General features: G+C 39.7%; 1 protein-coding gene across 1 annotated transcript in view; it reads right to left on the reverse strand.

The window, feature by feature from the left end:
* Nucleotides 1–1,813: 1,813 nt before the first annotated feature.
* Hmcn1 (hemicentin 1) overlaps nt 1,814–25,719 on the reverse strand; it is a 435,972-nt gene continuing 412,066 nt past the window's right edge. The window contains exons 101-107 of the mRNA XM_052199882.1: nt 22,343–22,456; nt 21,309–21,434; nt 19,286–19,414; nt 16,393–16,743; nt 11,602–11,721; nt 4,655–4,781; nt 1,814–3,220 (exon numbers count right to left, since the gene is read on the reverse strand). Coding sequence (XP_052055842.1) covers nt 2,854–3,220; nt 4,655–4,781; nt 11,602–11,721; nt 16,393–16,743; nt 19,286–19,414; nt 21,309–21,434; nt 22,343–22,456 — 1,334 coding nt within the window. The 3' untranslated portion in view covers nt 1,814–2,853. The remainder of the gene's footprint in view (nt 3,221–4,654; nt 4,782–11,601; nt 11,722–16,392; nt 16,744–19,285; nt 19,415–21,308; nt 21,435–22,342; nt 22,457–25,719) is intronic.

Raw genomic sequence — 25,719 nt, forward strand, 5'->3', positions numbered from 1 at the left:
ACTCATTCACAAAAGAATACTCATGGAATGCAGTCACTGATAAGTGGATATTAGCTCAGAAGCTCTGAATACCCAAGAGACAACTCACATATCATCATTCCCAAGAAGAAGGAAGGAGAGGGTCCTGGTCCTGGAAAGACTTGATGCAGCATTGTAGGGGATTGCCAAGACACAGAAGTGGGAGGGGGTTGATTGGGAAATGGGCAGAGGGAAGAGGGCTTATGGGACTTGAGGGGGAGGGGGGAACTGGGAAAGGGGAAATCATTTGGAATGTAAAATATAGAATATAGAATATAGAAAAAATAGAAGTCATGCATTATTCTAAAGGTCTCACTTTACATGTTACTTTGTCTTCATTCCTTGCATTTTAAATATTATTTCTTTATTGTGTGGATTTAATTTTTTGATTATAATGAGCTGAGGGACTTTCTCTTCTGATGCAGCCTCTTTGGTGTGTGTATGTATTTTTAAATGCTTCTTGTACCTTGATAGGCGTCTGTTTCTTTTGGTTAGAGAAATTTTCTTTTATGATTTTCTTTTGGAAAATATTTTCTGGGTCTTTGACTTGGGTTTCTTTTCCTTCCTCTACTCTTATTATTCTTAGATTTGGGCTTTTCATAGTATCCTAGATTTCCTGGATGACTTATGTCAGAATTTTTGTAGATTTAACATTTTCTTTACTTTGGTATCCATTTCTTCAGTTGTATCTTCAGTGTCTGAGGTTAACTCTTCTGTCGCTTGCATTCTGTTAGTGAGGCTTGCCAGCAGAATAGAGGACTGTTGGTGGATTCTTAACATTTTCATTTACAGATTTCCTTCAGTTTAATTTTTTTTAATTGATTCTATTTCCATTTTCAGGTCTTGAACTAATTTGTTCATTTCCTCCACTGATAATGGTTGTCGATATTTCTTTAAGGGAGTTATTTATTAGATGAGATATTAGAAGACTACTTAGATGGATGAGGAAACTGTGAGGTTGTAAGAACTTTCACTTATAGTCATAAAGCATAAAAAGAATGACATTTCTGCCAATAACTATCTGAGTTCTCTGAGGTTGCACAAGTGTATGCCCACCATCCTCTAAAGTGTGAATGATACGGTCATATATCTTGGGCTGTTGTGATGCCTACACACTTATGTTTCTTCCTAAAACTTCAGTGACTATAATAGCTGTGTTGTGTTGGTTCAAATATGAACTGTGCTGCGTAGACATGTTTGAACACTTGCTTCCTACTTGGTGACACTGTTTGGGAAGGTGATGGAGCTGTCTAGCCTCTTCCCAGAGTCAAAAGACCTCACTAAATCATCACATGGCATCAACACCAGCATCAGCTAGAATATCTGAGTCCTTACTTGAGATGCTCTAAGGCTAGAATCTCCCCGTGACTTCCAGCCCATATGAAGTGGAGCTCGGTTTGGTCTCGAGGATCTGTACTCTAGGGAGGCCAGACCCTGCTTTACTTGCTTCTCTGCTGCGTGCCTACCACAGCACCCACAGGAGCCAATGATACCACTTCTAACACTCTAAAACCACCATCTTTCCAACACTCCCCACACCTCTAGGTAGCACATGCCACCATGGAGGGATTTGAGGTCCTGTGATCGGATCCAGCGTATTCTCTCTGTTTCTTGAGTATGGATGTGATGTGATCAACTAGATTCCATGACATCCATGCTGTGGCCACATCTTCCTTGCCGTTATGGACTTTGTACTTAAAGAGCCAAAGCAAGTCCTTTATTTCCTGATTTTTTTCCTCTGAATAACTATCACAGCAATAGAAAAGGAAGTCATATAATCTAAAGGAAACACATTTTCGGTTCTTAAGAAAAAGGTGAAATTTTTATTTAGGTTTATTTTACTGTAATAATTTTTTATAAAATAATTTTATAAAAGAGTCCATCAAGATATTATATAGAAAATACACACTAAGGTAATATATACACTTCATAAAAATAGAATACATCTTGACAACTGCTTACAGAGTCTGTTACCACCATGTACAGTGTAATGACGTTTAACACTTTAACTTGAACATACATGATTACAATAATCAAGAAACCTGTTCTATTGATATGTCTTAAAATAATTTTATTTTGAAAGAAAAATATGGAATGTAAAAGTTAAGGAGCTGAGTGAATAAATGGTTATACCAAAATGTCAAAGACCCAGGCCATGGGCAATTATCTAAAAGGAAAGTAACTTTCTGATACCATAGTACAAGGTTCAGATGATTTCGCAGAAACTTAGGGAATGTATCTTGAGTATTTAATAAAGATAAGATCCATTTAGGATCAAACAAACTTTCTTGTATCTGCACTATATTTCAGAAAAGTGATGTTTCTTTTTTTAACCTTAAAATGAAAGATGTATAAGTGTTATATCAGTATCTTAAAAATTGCATTATTATCACGTAAGCTTTTATCAAAACACATAGTAACTGGTTTTTACCATTTTAAGAATAGCCGGAATGTTCAAAAAGTATTTGAACTAGTTTTGTTTGGTTTTGTTATGCTTTATATTGTTTCCAAGAAAATGATCTTAGCTACTAGGTTACTATACAACATCACTGAAATGTCCTGCGAGCTGATCAGAATGATCCTTGGGAAGAAACTGCTCCAGTGTAATAAATAAAGAAAATAACAAAGGACCCTTCTAGAACTTACTAAAAGATACATGACCACTGTGGGATCATACAGATACTTCACCAGTACCAAGGAACACATACATAACAGAGTACAGCACCATTTTCAAGTTGCCAAGACTGCAACTGTTCAAGAGATAGTAAACTGTAGAGGTCCTTGATTGCTAAATCAATGCAGTTTAAATATTTGGACTCGGTTCTGGAGTACTTCCTAGTACGGATAGGCAGAGACAGCTATATAAACTATGAATGTAGTCTGATACTCAATGGTCCCATTGGCACTGTAGGATAGAGCTCGCACCTTCATGCGGTAGGTCTCTGCCTCTCGTAGTGGACGTGTAGTGTATACGACTCCTTTCAGGTTTTCATCCCTTAAGGCAAAAGGAACAGCAGGTTCCTCATCTACCATGAGAAAAGTTGTCCTGGGATGCATCACTCCATCCTGTGTGTATGCAACCAGCCGGATCAAATCTTGATTGGCGGCTATTCCAAATGGGAGGGAGACAAGTTTATATTCCAATGCATATGGGCTCAAGGTACATTCCAAGTCATTGGGTGGACAGTTCTTAAGGCAGAACCTACGGTTAGATAATAAATAAGATGCACACAGTTATACGCCCTGGAAGAAGATGAGACATGACACAAATGACCATGACCCATGGTGGCTCTTAGTTATTTGTTTACCTGCAAATGTGGTTCTCCCCTAAATCACTGGCTCAAAAGAGATAGCAGGTAACAACAACAACAACAACAAAAATCCTGGTCTACAGCCACGTATCAATATTCCTGCTCTGTTAAACTCAGAAGATTTAGAGTTCCTGACACAAGCAAGCAAGAATACTTTATTTCCTTTTTGGTGCGATGCTGGGGTTGGATGCGAGCCTTGTGTATACAAAGCTGATGCTTCACCACAGCTTCTGCACAGTTCCAAGAGTGCTGTCCTTAAAATGAAAGAGTCAGTCTTATAAACAAGGGCATTGTACATATCTTGGAAATGAATACTTCCTAGAAAGAAGACTATAAGCTACATTATAACATTTATCCTAATGATGGCTTAACGTTAAAATAGGATATATAGCTATTGGCTTATTTTTCTCAGAATAATTAAAGGTCACTTAGAATTTCTAGGGGATGACTTTCTTTTAAACTTTTCTTTCATATTATTTTACATTAAAAACAATTTCCCCTTTCAGAGCCCACATGAAGTCATAATGACATTTAAATTATTTTTCTAGAGATCTAGAGGGGGAAAAATCCACAAAGGACTATTTTATGAAAATACAGATTTTTTTTTTAGTCAAAACATTTTTTAGATCCTTTATAAGTCTCTATATTTTAAACCCCCTCTTTCCTGTTTCTATTCCTACAAGATTAGCCACAATCAGGTTTATGGGAGGTTCAAGGCAATACACACTGGACCATGCTACATGAACTTGAGGCCTTACTAAGAGGAAAATAAGGTGTGAGCTCCAGTGAGCAGGGGCTCTCAAGATAAAAATTATCACTTGTTTTCAAGCGGACAGGGTGGAGAGATCTAGAATAGTTTTTCCAGAAGAAGACTCAGCCACCAGAATATGTGAGCAAGACATCACCGATGGTCAGCCTATTGACTTATCCTTGTTTCTCCCCCTTTCTGGATGTATGGTGAGTTTCCATAGCAACAGAAAAGGGACTTTTTGGATCAGTCTACCTGCTGACAGTATTTACCAGCTTGACACAGTACAAATGGCAATGGGGAATTTTCAAAGAAAGAAAAGGCAGGCTCTGTGTCCCATAGAACACTTGCTGTGTAGGAGAGCCCTGGATGCTACACTGTGAACTCCTTGATGGAAGCCTCATCTAGGAAGGCTTGGCAATCAGGTTTGCGGTGTCAGCTGCCTACTGAGTTCATCTCTTGTCCATTCCCCCAGGTCTACTGCCTTTCCATGAGTTAAGCATGACTGTTGACAAGGTTATGTTGGTCGAAGAGAGGGTTTTTAGAAACATGTCTGGGATAAGAAGGTGGAACATACCCCAAAACAGGATCCCGTTGGTAGTTGGGTGGGCAGGGTGTGTCGATGCACTGATAGCTTCCTCTCATGTTGAAACACATGCGATTCGGCCCACAGCGCACATTCTGCTCCAGGCATTCATCTACATCTAGGGACCACACAAAGAATACAGAGCATTGTTATTTGGGTCAATAAGGGTCACTGTGGCAGTCATTGGTCTTTGACTGGAATACAGAGAAAGTCCTTATGCCTTAGTCCCATAACAAGCTTATTTGTCACGCCCAAGCTTCAGCCACAAAATGAGGAGTATGCTTCCCAGTGTGTTTGTTACCCTGATTACTCTGAGGACATTTTTCTCTTGATATGTCTTCAAAGTCAAGAGAAAAATGAGAGCTGTAAAAGTGAAGGGGGCAGTTCTTAAGAGTGTCTCTTCTGTTTGAAAAGCAGAATGTATGTGAGTTGGTTAAGCAAATAATATTTTAGCTACACACTGACCAAGCTCAAAATTAAGGGGCACCTGTGAATACTTTACAAAGTGGAGAATCTTCAGTAGTATGAGCAATTCTTGTGCTCAAGTTGTAGAGGGGGCAATAAGGGGAATAAAAATGCCAGGGTTGGTGATGTAAACTCATGGGACACTGCTCGGTGAGTCAGATTGAAAAGAGAGAGGACAAGTGAAAAAGGAAACCCTAGGATCAAATAAATGCCCCCAACCCTCAGTTCAAATTTGATGAAATGGAGCAGAATCCAACTGCTCTGACAGCAGAGTGTACCCCCAGCAGCGTGGCATGGGGATGTTCCCTGGAGCGAAAGCAGGGCAGACATATGCGAGTGAAAGACATTGTATTCTGTGGTTTCCTCAGAGTTATTTAATGGAAACACTGATGTAATCAGATTTTTGAAAAAGTAACCAAGAGCTGAAGAAAAACTTTCAAGCTTTCTGAAGATGTTTTTGTGCCATAATTTTAAATTCTGGATTTGTAATTGAGTACCGGAAGACAGACAGACAGACAGACAGACAGACAGACAGAGACACATTCACACGGGCGGGGGAGAGTGTCCACAGAATTCAGTGAATACTTATTTTGTTTAATCTTCTTGCAGTGGTAGCCTTCCCCTGCCCAGTGGTACAGGAGGATTTGCACCCTGTGACAGCAGGCAAGCATTCCAGGGAGTCCATTTCCACAGCCTCATTTCCCCAAAGTTTACTTTCCCCACATCAGTCTGCCTAAGAAATTCCAGGTCTGGAGGTGTTCTTCCACACCCTCCATCTACCTTCTAGAGAAAGGCTGCACGAATCCTAGAGCAAATATATGAATATACTATACAGAAATAGTATATATTGATGAACCAATGCCTTTCTAAAAAGTCATGGCTACAAAAGTTAGCAATTTAAAATTAGATTTTAGTTTGAACAAAAAAAATGGCTTTCTTTTCTTTTCTTTTTTCTTTTTGGTTCTCCTCCTCTTCCTCCTCCTCCTACTACCATTACCACTACTACCTCTACTACTACTACTACTACTACTACTACTACCTCCTCTACCTCCTCTACTTCTCCCTCTTCTTTTTTGGTTATATTCTCATTTTTATTTGTTTTTTTAAAAATTATTTTATTTACTTACATTCCAGTCATTGCCCCCCCTCCCCCGTCCCTGCTCCTATAGTTTCTCATCCCATTTCCCTCCCTTGCCTCCAGGTGGGTACTCTCCTCCCACCACCCCCAGACCCCTCCCTTCCTTGGGGTCTGAAGTCTCTGGAGGATTAAGAGCATCTTCTCCCACTGCAGCCAGACCAGGCAGTCCTCTGCTTCATATGTGCTGAGGCCTCGGACCGCCAGTGTATGCTTCCTGACAACTGGTTTTCTTACAATAAAGAAGTCCAGCATAAAACCCTTTCATTGCAGCAGTCTTGACTGTCATCTCTGTGAACTGATTTCTAAGTATGTTTTTTTTTTAATCAGATGAACATGGTTTATCTGTTTGACAAATTGAGATTGTCTTAAAGATGGAGTGAAAAGACCTTGAGGAAAATGTGAAAGAAATTCAGTTAGCCTGAATTTCTTATCTTTTATTTATCTTTTTTCTTTTAAATTTTTTTCCAGCTTCAAAATTTTCCTTCATCTCTAACTTTGAATATTGAACATAACAGAAACATGGAGGGTAGCAGGCTGTGGGAACCACAAGGATCATGTTATGGGTCGGGGTGTGTGTGTAATAAGAGTTCTTAATATCATAGGTTCACTGGTTCAGTATGGGTCTATAAAGAAGAACAAGAACTTGGAAATGTGTCTGTGTGATATGAAAGCAGAGGGGACAGTTTAGGGGGAAAGGAAAGGGAGAAATTAGTGAAGGGAAGGGGAGGGGTGGGGCAGCTATGAGCAAGGGACATGGTACATGTTTACATAGGTAAGCCCATTGTTTTGTAGACTAAAATGAATAAAAATAAAAGATTCACTGAATTGTTTCCTAAAATGAGAATTATTCATATTTTCCCACATTACACATTCAATCTAAACAGTCAAAAGTTAATACCACCTCATAAACATTTGTACTTTCTAAGGTCCTTGGATGCTTCAAGCCAATGTGAGAACTATTTATTGACCCACAGAACTGTAGTCTTTAAGGTAAAGCCTCTGTCTTTAGTCTATGATAACATCTGCTCTCCATAAGGAATCTTCTAAGTACTTAAAACTTGGCTTGCTCATAGGCAGGTGGCCCGCCTTCATCTGTGGTCTCTGATTCTACTCACTGTCCTTAAAAAAAGGAAGGCCAAACACAAACAATACCAAAAAAGACCAACAGAAATAAAAAAAGCTGGGCATGGTGGCACACCCCTTTAATTCTAGCACCCAGGAGGCAGAACAGACACTACTGTGAGTTCCAGTCCAGTCAGTGGTACACAATGAGACCTTGTTTCAAAGAAAGAACAATCAGAGGACTAATACTCTTGACTTCTACAATGGATCAACTCTTGATGTCTGGCTTTTAATGAACATTGTAAAAATATCATAGGAGAAATAGAAGTGGGAGCAATTATATAAATATCCCTGCTACAAGAAAAGAATGGCAAACTGAGCTGAAATGATTTTATATCAACAGCATTTGAAAATATGATGGATTTAAGCAATTGCTTCTGGACACTTTAAAAATAATTTGGGATAAATACTCTTGGAACATCTGCAGGCACCAAGCTCTGACACTATTACTGATACTATGTTGTGCTTGCAGAAAGGAGCCTAGCATGGCTGCCCTCTGAGAGGCTCTACCAGCAGCTGACTGTGAAAGATGCAGATACAGCCAACCATTGGACTGAGGTCAGGGACCCCTATGGAAGAGTTAGGCAAGGATTAAAGGGGATGAAGGAGATGGCATCTCCGTAAGAAGACCAATAGTGTCGGCCAACCTCAACCCCTGGGAGCTCCAAGAGACTAAGCCACCAACCAAAGAGCAACCAAAGTGGCTCCTGGTACATGTATAGCAGAGGACCGCCTGGTCTGGTCCTGTGGACTTGATGCCCAGGGTAGGGAAATGAACAAGGTGGAGGTGGAGGTGAGGGCTGGGGTGGGTGGGTTGGGGAGCACCCTCTAAATGGCAAAGGGGAGGGGCATGGGGTGAAGAGGTCTGGGAGGGGCCACTGGAATAAAATAATTAAAAAATACAAAGTAATTAACCTGGAGTCTTGAAAACATGTACCATGTGTTTAAAAATGTAGAAGACAGCCGGGCAGTGGTGGCACACGCCTTTAATCCCAGCACTTGGGAGGCAGAGGCAGGCAGATTTCTGAGTTTGAGGCCAGTCTGGTCTACAAAGTGAGTTCCAGGATAGCCAGAGCTATATAGAGAAGCCCTCTCTTGAAAAAGACCAAAAACAATGTAGAAGACAGAGCTTCTTTCAAATGTTATATAATATTAAATTTTCTTCCTTTAAAATATATTCCTTTATTGATATATTTCAAAGTATTATTTGTAATATATGAAAGTCTATTTGAGTTTTCGTTTTTAATATTTGTGGTGTATAAAATCAGTCTGAGTTTCTTTTAGTTTCTCCCTTTTGCTTCTCAGTCAAATCTTGATTGGTCACACTTTATGTATTTTGTTTTTAATTTTACAGCCCAATGACTTCCACTTTTGAAGGATTCTCTGTTTTTGTTCCCTATGACACTGTCCATTGTAATTTCCCAGCTCTTACTGACTCGGCTATTAGTAATGTATAAAGCTTTTTTAAAAAAAAAATTGCTGGGCTTAAAAACAGCCTCTTGCTCCTTGTAAATGCCTCAAAGACTTTCTAAAGCTATAAAGAGACTCTAAGCTATTCCTTAGAGTAAAGAATTCTTTAAAAAGGCAGAAATGTTTTCTCTGGTGTCTTTTTAAAACCACAAAAGTATGTAACCCATTTAAATTGCAAACACTTCCATGACACCTGTTTCTGATTTGTTCACAGTATTTTCCACTCTGTAGCACAAGTGAAGATTGAAAAATGTTTTGAGCTAAATGAAGGCAATTAAAAAAAACCTGGCTAGATTTAGGAAAGAAGGAAAATCTCTCTAATGAGTGTATCATATAACCCTTTAGCTTTGCTTAAAAGATTTTGCGGTTTAGTTGATAATTCTAAATGCTTTGGTATTTGCCTTGTATCCTTCTTTAGTTCCTGAGACAGCTGTAGGAAGGGTAGTTATAGATTTGGGCACTGGTGCTCTTTCTGTCTGTGTCTCGCTCTGTTTCTCTCTGTCTCTCTGTCTCTCTGTCTCTCTGTCTCAATATTTGAGACAAGAGCTCATTATAAAGCTCTAGTTGGCCTCAAATTTACAGTGCTCTGCCTGCCTTTGCCTACAGAGTGCTGGGAAGAAAAAGCATTTGCCACCAAACCTAGTGACACTGGTATTCTTTTAGAAAGATGTCTGGACTGAGTCAGCGCCTCCACCCCCATACCACCCTCAAACCAGCATGTGCTGCCTGTAGTATTTACAGCATCTTAGAAAAGATGAGAGGGCATTGGAGAATGAACACTCTGAGATAGTGTTACCTTCGGTCTTGACTACACTAGGGTATTGGGGTTCACATAGTCACCTTAAGTAGGAGTTTTATTTATATACATGAGTGGGAATTATATCTATATTACTGACTCAAGTTATTCATGTAGGGTACATTTTTGGTTTTTTGTTTGTTTTTCAAGACAGGGTTTTTCTGTGTAGGCCTGGCTGTCCTAGAACTCACTCTGTAGACCAGGCTGGCCCCAGACTCAGAAATCTGCCTGCTTCTGCCTCCCAAGTGCTGGGAGTAAAGGTGTGCACTATCACTGCCCCCCCATTTTTTAAATGTTTTTGTTTTAAAGATTTATTTATTTATTGTATCTAAGTACACTGTAGTCTTCAGACACTCCAGAAGAGGACATCAGATCTTATTATGGATGGTTGTGAGCCACCATGTGGTTGCTGGGATTTGAACTCAGGACTTTTGGAAGAGAAGCCAGTGCTCTTAACCATGAGCCATCTCCCCAGCCCTAGGTACAGTCTTAATAATGTTCAGTGATTAATAGATGACAGCAAAGGCTCTACTGAGTTCAAACTTCTTCTCCATCTCTAACAACCTATGTAGGAACCCTCAGACAGTGGGAAGATTAGGAAAAGGACTGGCTCTTGGTACATCAGGTAGAGCCAGCCTCCCTACTGGTCTTGGTTTCCAGAACACATCTCCTACAGATTACAGTCCTCACATGTCTTTGTAAAGTTGAAAAGGAAAAATTCAATCTCAATTTTATGGCTATTGTAAAATGTTCTCATAAAGATTTTACTAGTAGACGTTTTCAAAAGGATATAGTTTATATATGACAGAAAAGAACAAAATTCAGATGCTTACACCATGCTTAGATTTTGTTTGTAAAATTGAGGGAGGTTCTCAGAAGATATTGACAGGCTATTTCTTTTTAATCTAAGTATATTTTGCAATATAATAACCAAGAAAGTGCTTTTCTTTTCATGGTTTTCACCCAAAATAAGGAAATCTGGTGATTGGTAGTATTTTTTCTTCTATTTTCCCTGTGCTTTGCCCTCTGCTTCTCTATAGAACCTATAAATTCGTATTTTGGTTTATTTATATTTGTCTGTATTAGAATGGCCTCTCTTAAGGGGAGGAACTACTACTACCTCCAGCAGAATTAGAATATGGTTGTGGGTATTCATTTGCAGACTCAAAGAAAGAAGAGATTATCGCTGTTTCTCTGCTGATCAATCTAGAGACAGATCTAGAGACTGATCCTTTATCTGTGCTCTATGATTCCATTCACTTTTCTGAAAAAAGGAAGGCCAAACAAAAGTCATACCAAAAAAAAAAAAAAAGGACAGACAAAAATAGAGAACAAAAGCTGGCATGGTGGCACATCTCTAAATATGAGTCAAATGAGAGAAAAATAGAGTAGCCCTTCCCACTGTAGTCAGTATGTATACTAGTCACGCTTCTCATTTTCCATTCCTCCTTCACTAAAGGGTGAAAAAATGTTTGAAAAGAAGTGTTTCCTTTAAGTTAGGAAGGTCTTTAATATGAACGGGGTTAATGATTCTTCAAGGAAGACCGCACCAATGCCTTGGTCATTTTCCTTCACTGAGCTACCTCTCTCTTGTTTTTCCTACTTGCAAAAGTATTGTTTAGATCAGTGGTTCTCAACCTACTTAATGCTGGGACCCTTTAATACAGTTCTTCATGGTGAGGTGACCCCCCCCAACTATAAAATTATTTCATTGATACTTCATAACTATAATTTTACTAGTGTTACAAATCATAATGTGTGATACATGTAATATGATGTAAATATGTGGTATGCAGAGTATCAACTCACAGGTTGAGAACCACTGGTTTAGACATACATCTGACCAATAAGGAAGACAAGGAGCAGCTAGGGGAGTACTTATTTACAAAATATTCTCACTGTTTTGAATGTCAGACTAGAGCAATGAATATTCTAGTGTCTTCTTACCTTGGCAAGTTTTCCCATTGAGCATGAGCCGATATCCTGGCGGGCAGATGCACTGATAGCTTCCGATTGTGTTTCTACACTCGTGTTGGCAAGTATCTCTGTTTTGACATTCATCAATATCTGTTTAGAAAGAAAACAGAATGTATAGTCATGCCAAATGCAAGCAGGATCTGTGACACAGCCATCAGTACAAGTGGCAGGCGTAAGACAGAAACATTTGTGGCTGGTTCTACATCCATGGTCTTAAAAGTGCTTAGTGCTATTATATGTCAAGTCTGTTTTTAGTGACATAAAAACTAACTATATTACAAGAATCACTATACTACTTTATAATGTATGAACATTTCTCTACTATTTTACATGCATATATATGACCTGAAGCTTCAACTTTGTCATTTTTTTCTGTGTTGCTAAATTACATTAAAATGAGAGAGGGGACAGATCTACATAAGATCTGAAACCACCAAAAATCTAACCTTCTGCTAAAGTCGTAAAAATTTACCTGAAAATTTCTTTTGATATTAGTTGGAAATGGAGATATCTGCTTTAAAAAATTTATGTTACTATTTTGCGTGCATGAGTATTTTGCCTACATGTATGTCTGTGTAACAGGGCTGGGCACTGCATATGAGACCAGAAGAGGGCATTGAGTCCCCTGGGACAGGAGTTACAAACTGTGTGGGGGCTGGGAATTAAACCCAGCTCCTTGGAGAAGCAGCCAGTATGAGTACTGAGCTAAATATTTAGTCCTCATTTTTATTTCATGTGAACTTAGATCTGTCTCTCTCTGTCTTTGCATCTCCATACAATATCTATACAAAGCTTTCCCATATGCAGATATTTTCAAGTGGAGGTGTTTTCATATTTGTGAGAAATATTTTCCAATCTCCTTATATAATGGCAAACTGCTAGTGGAAAATACATGTCTATAGATGTGCTAAGTTGAGGAACTCATCAAATCTCAAGATTGCAGTCAACGCTTCTGCTAAAAGTGAGCATGGAAACCATCTACTCTACTTTATGGGTTTGTTGGGAGATCCATACACTGCAGTGAGTAAACCTTTATAAACTACAAGGAGGGGGTTGCCTACTATCATTAAAGTGAATAAACACACACACACACACACACACACACACACACACAAAACACACCCTGAAGTAGAGAGAGACTAGATGATAATTCAATCTCAATGTTTGATTTTGGATTCCAACTGTCATTTTTTTTTTAAATCAACTCTCTCATGGTCCCTGAGAAAAACACTAAGCAGTGGGACACAGAAGAATATGACATGAAGGGGGAACAGGAGGAGGAAGGGTAGGAATAAAGCAAAGACAAAGCGGGTCTGGGAGGTGACTCAGTAACTGGATCTGCTCAGCACATGCCGAAAACATAATTGTAACGACTCAAAATCTGCTAATGATAATATTCAGCAAATATTCACTTCCAATGTTTATGCATCCTTTTAGTTAGCCAAAGTATTCATCTCATAATTTGCATGAGTTATTTTTGTCTTCTCTCTTTAAATATTTGCTTTAATCTAAAACAACAACAGAAACTCAAATGATTTTGAAGTGATTACCATGGAGCTTCGCAACATGTGAATCTTAAAATGGCAAAGGGTGATTTCTGCTTTCAGAACTGAGGCAAAGCTCATTATTTCTGTTAAGCCCTGGGATCAGCGCTTTAAAATCTAAAATTTGCCCAAATCTAACAAGATTCCACAATGTCAATTTAATCCTTTTGTAACTTGTCTGTCCCAGATGGTTAATTAAAGGCAGTCAGCGTTTGTTGTAAGTTGCTTTTGTTAGATGATTCCAGAGCTGTCTGCAGCCTGAGTGTGAATATCTTTATTAGTCCCAATAAAATATTCACAATATTTTAAGAAATATCTAAAACTCCTCACTGTTTCCTCAATAAATGGAAAGATCCATACATGATTGCTCCTCACTCTAAAATAGTCTTGAACAACGCATGCCTATCAAAGGAAGATAATTTTGATGCGCTATAGCACTGGCGTATTATAAACATCAAGAAAGAAAAACTTCGTTAGACACCAGTATGATGGAGTGGCAGCTGTGAGCAATAATGAAAGAAGGGAGTTGGGTTGTTGGGAAGCGAATCTTTCTAAAGCTGTTGTCCACCTTCAATCTACAAAAGCATAGCAGCCAGGTGATGCCTGGTGTGAGGGTGTGGCTTAGCTCAGTGGTAGCCTGGGAAAAGGCATTGATTTTGAGGCAAGAGAATAAAAGTAGACTAGAAATGATGAGTTTGTCCAAAATGAATGCAAACGTGGGAGAATGGCAGGTTACAAAGCACTGCAGTTGGAATAACCATTCAGAAGATACTTAAATGGGGTGCAGATCTACACAAAGAATTTTCACCTGAAGAAATTTGAATGACTGAGAAGCACCTTAAGAAATGCTCAACATCATTAGTCATTAGGGAAATGCAAGTCAAAACAACCCTGACATATCACCTCACACCAGCCAGAATGGCTAAGGTTAAAAACTCAGGAGACAGCAGGTATTGGCGAGGATGTGGAGAAAGAGGAACACTCCTCCACTGCTGGTGGGATTGCAAGAAGGTACAACCACTCTGGAAATCAGTCTGGAGGTTCCTCAGAAAACTGAACATGACACTACCGGAGGACCCTGCTATACCACTCCTGGGCAAATACCCAGAGGATTCCCCAGCATGCAATAAGGACACATGTTCCACTATATTCACAGCAGCCTTATTTATAATAGCCAGAAGCTGGAAAGAACCCAGATGTCCCTCAATGGAGGAATGGATACAGAAATGTGGTATATTTACACAATGGAATACTACTCAGCAATTAAAAAATGAATTTGTGAAGTTCTTAGGCCAATGGTTGGAACTGGAAAATATCATCCTAAGTGAGGTAACCCAATCACAAAAGAATATACATGGGATGCAATCACTGATAAGTGGATATTAACTAGCCCAGAAGCTCTGAATACCCAAGACACAAGTAGCATAACAGATGACCCCCATGAAGAAGGAAGGAGAGGGCCCTGATCCTGGAAAGGCCTGATCCAGCATTGTAGGGTAGTACCAGGACAGAGAAAAGGGAGGGGGTGATTGGAGAATGGGTGGAGAGAAGACTTATGGGACATATGGGGTGGGGGGAACTGGGAAAGGGAAAAGCGTTTGGAATGTAAACAAAGAATTTAGAAAATAAATTAAAAAAAGACATGCTACTAAATGAATAGTGGACAGATTGATAGGGGAAGAGCCAGATCAAAACTGTAGGCATGGGAAGCTGTCAAACACTCAGAATGAAGTGAGATGCAGAGAATTAGCAATCACGTAGTATTTGTCCACACTGGACCAAATGTAAGGCACTGCTAATAAATGCATTAAGTTTGAAGTGTAAGCCATTGACAGTGTCCATAGTTCTGGAAAGTTCATCACATAGCAATGTTAGCATAATCATAATGATACATTTTAGCTACACTGGGATAACTAGAAAGAAAAACATTGGATAAATATGAATGCAGTAATAAAGTATGAAGCTCAAATTTTCAGGAAGTCTGGTGGATACAGCTAAGACTATGAATAGGAGAATCTGGGCCCACCTAAAGTTGACTATGGAAGCATGTCAAAAAAAGATAATGGGATGGGAAGTGATAGAAAAATAAGTGAGAAAATCAAGACAGAGTGTAAAGAAAACCTCAAAACACTAAAAAAGCTAACACTAAGAATAAGCAACATGTAGAACACTGTAAGAATAAGTTTGTCTAATGGTCTTTGAGGAGAGCTTTAAGGATGGATGAATGGTCCAGTCTAGGTCTTTGAGGAGAGCTTTAAGGATGGATGAATGGTCCAGTCTAGGTCTTTGAGGAGAGCTTTAAGGATGGATGAATGGTCCAGTCTAGGTCTTTGAGGAGAGCTTTAAGGGTGGAGGAATGGTCCAGTCTAATGGTCTTTGAACATTAATAGGCGTTCTCTCTTGCCTCCCTACTTTCCTGTTTGCTTTCTTTTGCCACCTAACAAAACACTGGGGCTAATTACTATTTGCCGTTTGCTAACTCTTCTTGTTGTCTAGCTCAATGACATGCAAACTGTAGATACCGACCAAAACTGAGTTAAATCTATGGCAGATGGCAATGTTTACAACTTAGCTGAAAATAAGGACCCAGTTCTTCAGTGGAAAATTATAGTTAAGTTTTGCAAAATTAAGTTACTGGCTTATGAGTTTAGATAAAGATACTGAGCACACATATTTCGAAGCCATGGGACCAAGCTGCTCTGGATCACATTATTTCTATCCATAAATATACAACATAACCTGACCAGAAAATTTCACGGTAAGACTAAGGACAAACAGCCAATAGAATGGGGGTTGTTACACAGAACTGTTGACCGAGTCATTAAACCTCTCATTTCTAAGCCACTACTTTCGCATCAAACAAAGCTATGATGCTGATTGTATCATATTATGTGACAATGTATGTATCTTCCTAAAAGCTCACATCATGGATGGCACTGACACTTATATCTATGTGGGATTTAATTCAGTAATAGATTTCAGAAAGAGAAACAATATGACACAATAAATTATTAGAATGCACACATGCAAATACATCATTTATTTGGATAGTTTGTAAGCATCGTAGGTGCCAGAATAAATGTCAAAAGGCTTTGAGTCAGTCCGGCCTTGAGATCATATGCAGTTCAGTGCATCAAACATAGGTGCTATATACATGCTTAGACTCCAGACAAGAAGTAAGCTCACAGAAAGGAAGTGCAATATGGCTGACATTTACCTACACATATTTCATGGTTTGCCTCAGAGCCTTCAGGGCAAGTTTTCCTAATAGTCCTTCTATTCCTGGAGAAAGACGCTCTGCTGTTCCTATACTCTGAGTAGGAGCGGTAGAGATGTGAGTACTGTCTGTAATGCTGCAGAGGTTGATAGTCGCTTCTCACAGGGGAGAACCGCTCAAGGTTATAGCTACTGTCCTGAGTGCCATAATTCGACAGCCTCTCCAATCCAGCGCAAGATTTCCCATCCCCTAATAAGTGTTGTCCTGGCAGACAGATACACTTGAAGCTGCCCGGGCTGTTGGAGCACTGATGTGCACAAGGTTTAGGTACTTGCTCACATTCGTTAATGTCTGCTCGTGTGCCATGATACATAAAAGAGAGAGAGAGAAAAAAAAACACAGACACACAAAACAGGGATAAACCATCAGTCTGTGAAACAACGTAGAGACATCATAGTACTCTCCACCAAAGATACCAAGGCTTGACCCACTCAGTTAGGGACACATAGAAAGAGACGGTGCCTCTTTCTAAGTGCTGCTTCATATGTGTACTTTTTATTTAAACATCCACACTTCAGCAGGTGGCTCAGGAAGCGAGACACTAGTTCCGGGAATCCATCCACTCTTTCCTTTCCTGTTAAGGACTTGAGTCCCAGTGGGCTGTTTCAGCCTTGTCCCCTTGACCTCAAAGCAAAGCCAAGCTTGGATGTGTATCTGTTTGGGTTAAGCTGACACCATTTTTACATGTAATATGCAAGATTTCCATTTACACATTTAATCTTATTTTTAGGCTAGCATATATGGTAATGGATTTCATTAAGGAAATATAATTCTGAATTAAAGTAGGTAGGGACATGTGACATTATTAGACAAGTTTTACCTTCCTTTGAGAGTAAAGATGTAAAAAGTATTGGATCCAAATTAGTGTTACTTTTTTTTTTTTTAAGATTTGTTTATTGTTATATGTAAGTAGCTGTCTTCAGATGCACCACAAGAGGGCATCAGATCTCATCACAGATGGTTGTAAGCCTCCATGTGGTTGCTGGGATTTGAACTCAGGGCCTTCAAAAGAGTAGTCGGTGCTCTTAACCACTTAGCAATCTCTCCAGCCCTAGTGTTACTTTTTAAAAATAATTTATTTATTTTTATTTCATGCACATTGGAATTTTGCCTGTATGGGGTTGTAGGATCCCTTGGAACTGAAGTTAGAGAACCCGGGTCCTCTGGAAGAGCAGCCAGAGCTCTTAACCACCAAACTATCTCTCCAGACCCCATACTAGTGTAATTTTAGTGAAATAAAATGATTTAAATATTTCTGTGTATCTCCTAATAAAATGGAATATGCACACTTCAACAATTTTCTCTTTTTATAAAAGATTTATTTTACTTCATTCTTAATTTTACTCATGTGTGTTTGTGTTTCTGGGTGCCCTCAACGACCAGAAGAGGGTGCTGGGCCCCTGGAGCTGGCTGGCGTCACAGGCCTTTGCAAGCTGCTTGATGTGAGTGCTGGACACTGAACTTGCGTCCTTTGGGAGGGGATGAGTGGTCTTAACTGCTGAGCCACATCTCTGTTCCTTTCTTTCTCTCTTTTGACTAACATATCCTTCAGATGTATTTCTGGATTTTCTGGTTGACTGGCACTGTGGGAAACACTAGTATGTTTAGGTCTAGTTTTTATGAATGTATAAAGACCTAAAAAGTAAATATGTTTATTTACCTTTTATGAGTACACATAGTAATAGTTATTTGTTTTCTCTGTGTGAGCGCTGTCTTTCTACCCGGATCATGGCCCTCATAACTTACTCCCTTCATAGCTGCAGGAGGGCTCGTTTCCAGGCGAGAATCACCTCACACCACACCCCTCCTTATCTTCTCATTGCAGATTAAAGATGGTCTAAGCATTTTTCTCTGGCCTCTGTATCTTCTGCCCAGTTGTGCCCTGACAGCCCAGGCCTTGTGGCCATCTCTGAGTGTGGCCAGCATGCCACGGTCTGCAGGGCTTTGGGCTGTTTTACCTCAAGTATTTGCTCAGACCTTCACACACCGGCTGCCTCTTCACTCTACTCCCCAGAGAAGTAGGTGCCTTTCACTCTGGCCTGCCTCATTCATCCCTGGCCTTGTCTGGCTTTATTACATTGTTTATCATGACCTGAAATTGTACTCATATTTCTTCTTGGAGTTCCTTACTTCCCACGTCTAGTTGGTTTTCTTTTCTTTTTCTTCTTTTTTTATGTGGGTGCTAGGGGTTCAACCTCAGATTTTCAGGTTGCACACACAAGTAACCTTACCCACAGAGCATCACCCCAGCCCATATTTATCTTCCTATAGACATTTTCCACCATCTGTCTTACTTTATAGTCCATTATAACTAGGATGGACACAACCTGACAATTGAATGAATTGTATGAGATGATTTTAGTATAGCGAATGGAATCCAGTGGATACTGTAGACAATGTAATCATTATGTGTTTACTTAAATTGTGTTACTGTTTTACTCTTATGCATAAAGTTCATACTACATATAAATATATTTAATATATAAATGCAAATAAACAAAATACATATATGCAAATGTTTATGTCTGTGCATAGAGAAATTATAAGATGACCACAAGGACCAAGTTGCCATGGCTGTTATGTTGGAAGTTCACGTTGATGTATGCATTATATAAGAAGCACTCAGGAAATGGCCATAATATTTCTTGAAATGCCAATATAAATTGAACTCAGTGTCAAATCTAGTAGTAGTAGGTAAGCAGACTGTAATATGACTTATTTAATGAGCTTATGTCTTCTACGTGTAGCAGGAGAGCATGATCATAAGTTTCTGGTAAGGTTAGGTAACTCTATCAGCAGCTATATTACTTTGGAAGTGTTTTTTTTAACTTACCAATACAGGGTCTTCCAATACCTTGGGACCGATAACCCCTTGGGCATGCACACCGGTAGCTGCCTCTCGTGTTCTCACATATTTGGTTATATCTGCACTGATGGATCCCATCTTTGCACTCATCAATGTCTACAGACATGGAGGCAATAAAAAGCAACATTTCTTCAAACCCAAAGTCATCATACATATGATGCGCATTCTGCTGATCACCAAAGTTTGTGATTCTTACCAGGTCATCTCGATTGTATTAAACTAGGATTTAGGACTTGGCAGCAGTAAACTTGGGTTCAAATCTCAGCACCACCAGCGCCACTGCCCCTCCCTACCCACTTGTTTCCCATTGTTCAGAGTTTTGCTCTTATCTTTGTTTTTGGTTTTGCTTCTTCTTCGTACTTCTCTATAATTCTTTTCACTATCCATTTGTACTAAAGATCAGTCAGCATGTAGGCAGATTTGCAGCCAGAGTGCTACACTTTCTCTGATCCCCAGTTTCAGCTGCCAGCAGGACTGGCATCCATTTCATCTTCTGACCTGCACTGTGAAGTCAGCATGCTCCAATCTTACCCTTACTTTCTTATTTATAGCAACAACATTCCTGCAAAGTCAACGTGGCTGCTAATATCAGGGTCATCTTTGAGTTAGTTTTGCAGTCGGGTAGTTCTGAACCCTTCAACTCAAGACATAAATCTCTACATTTACATTCTGAATGGACTATTCTAGTATTTCAGTTCATACCATTTATAATTGTCTTAGGGCAAATTATAGAGTTAATATTCCTAAAAAACCAAACACAGCTGTGAGCTACAGTATGTGGTGTTCAGTGTTGCTTGCTACTTCCCTTAAGGAAAGTAGAGCTAAAATATATTTCAAAGGTGATAGTCCAATACTTGCCTCTAGAAGTTCTTAAGTATACAAAGCATTAATGGACCTCAAAATCAGCAAGCAGGCAATATTCCAAGTCCTTCTGAACATAAGACTTTCTTGCCTTCACCTTTCTGCCATTAACACAGTTAACAGTGTAGTCACACCTAAATTTAAATGTGATCATATCTGCAATGTTTTTGATAGCCACTATTCTTACATTCTGGGCACTGTTCAATTTTATTTGTATCTCTTATAGTGTTTCCTTTTACCTTGCATAGTAGAGTTTGCCCCTTACTTTTGATAGGAGAGCAAGCCAAATTAACTTGTTTTTATTTATTATTACATTTCCTTACTGTGTGTGTGTGTGTGTGTGTGTGTGTGTGTGTGTGTAGGGCACTTGCATGCCACCACACATGCGGCAGCCAGAAGACAACCTCTGAGAGACAGATATCTCCTTCTACAATGTGGGTACCAGGGACTAAGCTCAGGTAGCCAGGCTTGGCTACAGGACCCTTGATCTGCTGATCCATCTTACTCAGTTTATTTGTTTTTTAACTCTTTGTCTGCAGTTTCTACCTCTACCAACTCATGCAGGTTTGTATAGAATACATATACAAAGAATAAACTTAAACGAAATATAACTCATCTTATATTCTAAGTTGTAACCAAAGACATCTGGTGACCTTTGTTTGCTGCTACAGAATAAAGAATAAAGTTGAGGTAGATACAATTAACCCATTCTCTTCTCCTTGATTTAATATTAAAGCAGTTGTAGAATATTATATATTTTGAATAAGTATCTACAAATATATTTTTATTGACCTTGCTTTGCTGTGAACTTCTAAGGAGATATACTAAATTTCAAATTAGAAATGACATGATTGTCAAATACTAATCTATAAGGTTATTAAACTTTGCAAAAAGTGTAGGATGGATGGGAGCACAGAATGGTCATAACTCCAATTGCATTTCTATTTCTGTGTACACCATTAGATTAGAAATCTAGAACTCAAGCTTACCTGGACTTAGAGGAACTGATGAATGAGGAAGGACGTTCTTGTTATCTATGCTTACATTATCATCTTATTATAGAATAGATTCCTTCTTTAACTCGTTGGTAGGAAAGAGTTCTCTGTCAGGGAAATAGCCTGGCACTCACCAATGCAGGTCCCGTTTTCAGCCTTGGTCATTCCACTCGGACAAAGATCAATGCACTTGTAACCACCGCGGGTGTTCTTACAGTGCTGGTCTGGTCTGCACACATTCTGCCTACATTCATTCACATCTTGATAAAAGACAAAGGTAATACACACAAAGTAAAGGACTGATTCCATTTCCCTAGAGAGAAGACTCTTGGATTTTAAGATGATTAAACATCAATATGCATGTGGATTGCACAATTGCTTCACATGTAAAAATGCTGAAGTCTAACAAGGTGTGCTAACTCACCTTACTTTAAATCAGAATGACAAACTACTGTGACAAAGAGCTGTTAGCTCTGCTTGCTACTGCCAGAACAAAAACATAGTGATATATTATATATCTATATCATATATACATGTACACATATACATACATATACACATATATGAATATACAAACTTAATATGTGTACACACATATACATACATATACACATACACACATGCATACATACATGTATGTATGACTCAGCAGGCAAGAGTGCTGGCTGCACAGCATACAGAATGAGGTTTGAATTTCCAGAATGCACACAAAGTCCTGGGTATGGCTGCATGTGTTTCTACAGCCTCATCACTACAATGAGGTGGAGGCAGGAGGATTGCTGGAGGATTGTTGGCTGCCTTGTCTAGCTGAAAAATAGTGAACTCCAGGTTCAGTGAGGGAGTCTATCTCAAAGGAATAAGATAGTGATAGACCAGGCTGGTCATCTGATGTCCTCCTCTGGACTCTGCACATGTAAACACACACACACACACACACACACACACACACACACACACACACACGTGTACACGTACGTACACACACACGTGCACACGTACACACACAATACACGCACACACACACGCGTACACGTACACACACACACACACGCACATGCACACTCACATGCACACGTACGCGCACGCACACACACACACACACACACACACGCACACACTACACAGTCACAGTGACATCATCACTGTGAATTCAGAGCAATCATCTTACCAATGCATTTTCTGCCTTTGAGTTGATAGCCAGCTTCACATCCACAGTGGAAACTTCCTATGGCATTGAAACACCGCTGGTGACAGGGGCTGGACTCCTGACATTCGTTAATATCTGTGAAATGAACCCAAACTTTCAGTATATGTTGTTAGAAAACACGAGCTAGTTCACTCCAAATGTTTAATCATACACTGATCTTGATGACGCTCATGTTTAAGTCTCAAACTAACTTCACATCTTTGGTCTTCTAGCCTCTGCTACACAATTAATATTTGTTGCTGGAAAGGGCTTCTTTCTCCAGTCTTTCTACACATAGAGGTTTGTTTATGGGTCAGAACTCTGTTGGTCCAGTTCTGGCCTGCTTTAAGTATTTTACCATGTGGTCCCCATCTCTGTTTCTAGGAATTTTAAGCTTTGGAATTTTGTTGAGAGGCTGAAATGAAGAAAGTGGAAACAAAACAAAGGAACACAAGGCTAAAGGTCTTCTTCCTGTGGCCCCATGTCCTTGTCCATGTCCCCATGTCCCCGCCCATGTCCCTGAGTCCCCATCCGTGTTGCTGCTCTCCTGACCGAGGTGATCATGTGCCTGACTTCAGCGTCCCTGTCCTTGTTTGCAGTCACTGTCAAACTTGTCCCAACATTACCGGGCTCACGGTGGACAGAGGAGGGGAATGTAGTCTCTGCACTAGCTGGCACTTTGTACCCCCCTTACCCTTCTCAGTCCCGGGGGCGGGGGGAGGGAGGGAGGGAGGAGAGAGAGAGAGAGAGAGAGAGAGAGAGAGAGAGAGAGAGAGAGAGAGAGAGAGAGAGGCCCTCTTCATAAGGAAAGCCTTCCTGTTCTTTGTCCCTCTGAAGCCTGCCTTCTCTTCTCTCATCATCACGAGGACCGACTGTCCTCTTGTGGAGTTTCTAAGTCTCATCTTTCTCTTTTCCCCTAGGTACAGTCAGGTACAGTCAGGCCTCTTCTACCGTAACACAATCCCTCTCCTGGGCCATGTGTACCTCAAGGCCCTGCCTCTTCTCTGTTGTTCAATCCAAACCCTTCAAAAGAGAAACTGCCATATTTAGGCTCTTGAGTCTAAAAGTTGAGTCATTACTTCTTATTTTGGACCTCTTTCTTTCTGAGATTTTCTAATGTAGCTCCTAAGAGGTACAATGTGTTAAATATTATATATGCACATGCACGAAAAAGAACGTTAAGATACGTTTCTTACTGCACGTCCACCCTTTTCTTCTGTTGCATAACTCCCCATCTCTTTTCACATTGCTTTACAGCAAAGGCAAATGCCATTAAGAATCCCTTCTGTGAAAATATCATCCTAAGCGAGGTAACGCAATCACAAAAGAATACACATGGAATGCGATCATTGATAAGTGGATATTAATTAGCCCTGAAACTCTGAATCCTGAAGATACAATTAGCATATCAAATGATTCCCATGAAGAAGGAAGAAGAGGGCCCTGATCCTGGAAAGGCTTGATCCAGCATTGTAGGGGAGTACCAGGACAGAGAAAAGGGAGGGGGAAAGAGAGGAGAATGGATGGAGAGAAGAGGACCTATGAGACAAATAGGGGGGGACTGAGAAAGGGGAAAGCTTTTGGATTGTAAACAAAGAATATAGAAAATTATATATAATTCGTTATATATATAAAGAATTGTAATATACAATATATAATTCTTTATATATATATATAAAGAATTGTAATGGAAAAAACAAGAATCCCTTCTGCACACACATGCCTCTACTTTCTTTTTCTTTGATTATTCTTTGTTTTCTATTCACATTATTTTATATAAGTTATATGTTATTTTTTATAGTTCATTTTTTCTCATTTTTGCACAATGGCTTATGGTATAGAGTAATCATCATGGAGAGGCAGAGATGAACACACGGAGATCAGAGGGTTTTGAGGATTGTGAAACTCCTTTACCGATATAAACTTGTGCAAACTCACGGAGTATGCAACACTGAGAGTGAGCCCATAAGTACAGACTTTGAGTGGTGGTGTCTTATGTCATCAAAATAAAATCACCAAATGGAACAGATGCAGCACAGTGCGGCAGGATGCTTACAGTTGAGGGGATGGAGATAAGAGTAGGATTCAGGAAACATGAGAAACTCTACTTTATGCTAATTAAAACCTTCAATTTGTACTTATGCTTATGAGTATATGTCTGCATGTGAGTACAATCATGTAAGTACTCATGGAGGCCAAAAACATCAGATCCCCCTGTAGCTAGAGTTTCAGGAGGTTGTGAGCTACCCTACATTGTTGCTGGGATCCAAACTCAGATCCTCTGAGAGAACAGTAGATTCTCTTAATGGCAGAACTATCTCTTTAGTCTTTTGGCTAAGTTTCCCTTTAAACTTCACACTGATTTAAAAACAAAACACCCATTAACATAACGAGCATCATAGTCTTCACTGAATCTTTTGTAATGGTATGTTGAGGAATGAATACTATTAAACTGTGTTTTATGATCTGCTCTCCCAAATGCTAATAAGCAAAAGGTATTTAAACTTACTGTGCTACAAATATTATAGTCTTGTGGAAGAGCTGAGGAAGGACTGAGGAACTTGGAGGGGACAGGGATTCCACAGAAAGACCAACAGAGTTAACTAACCAGGACCCATCCGGGCTTCTGGAGACTGAACCACCAACCAAAGAGTATATATATGGGCTGGACTTAGCCATCCACTCTGCACTATGTAGCAGATGTGTAGTTTGGTCTTCATGTAATTCCCTCAACAACTGGAGCATGGGCTTACCCTAACTCTATTGCCTACCTGTGGATCCTGTTCCTCCAACTTAACTGTCTTGTCAGTGGGAGAGGATGTGCATAGTTCTGCAGTGACTTGAGGTCACAGGGTGGGTTGATACCCAGGGAGGACCTCCCCTTCTCAGAGATTAAGGGGAGGGGAGAAGAGGAGGGGGTACACAAGGAAGGGACTGGCAATAGGGGGGCTGTGATCAGGATGTATGTGAATAAATAAATAAATGAAAAAGCATGTAAACTGTGACTATCCATATTTAAGTTCTTCTGAAAGAGTGGCGTCCCATTATCTTTATAGGTCCCAATTTCTTTCCCTTTTATAGGGCACTTGTCCCATTAAAAGATTCAGAAGGTCTAACTATTGGGGTTAGAAGCATGAGAACTGGAGTTTGGATCTTCAGTACTCACATAAAAGCTGGGCGAATGTGCTGTGGGTTTGTGTGACAGGTCACATGTAAGTCTAGGCAGGGAACATAGGGACAGAGGATCCCCAGGGCTGGCCAGCTAGATATACCAAGTGATTTAGTAAGCCCAAGTTCATTGAGGAACTTTGCCTCAGTTAAAAAAAAGTGCCAATTGTGAAAGACACCCAAGGTGAACC

The sequence above is a fragment of the Apodemus sylvaticus genome, chromosome 12 (assembly GCF_947179515.1).
Source record: "Apodemus sylvaticus chromosome 12, mApoSyl1.1, whole genome shotgun sequence".
In the NCBI taxonomy this organism is placed as follows: domain Eukaryota; kingdom Metazoa; phylum Chordata; class Mammalia; order Rodentia; family Muridae; genus Apodemus; species Apodemus sylvaticus.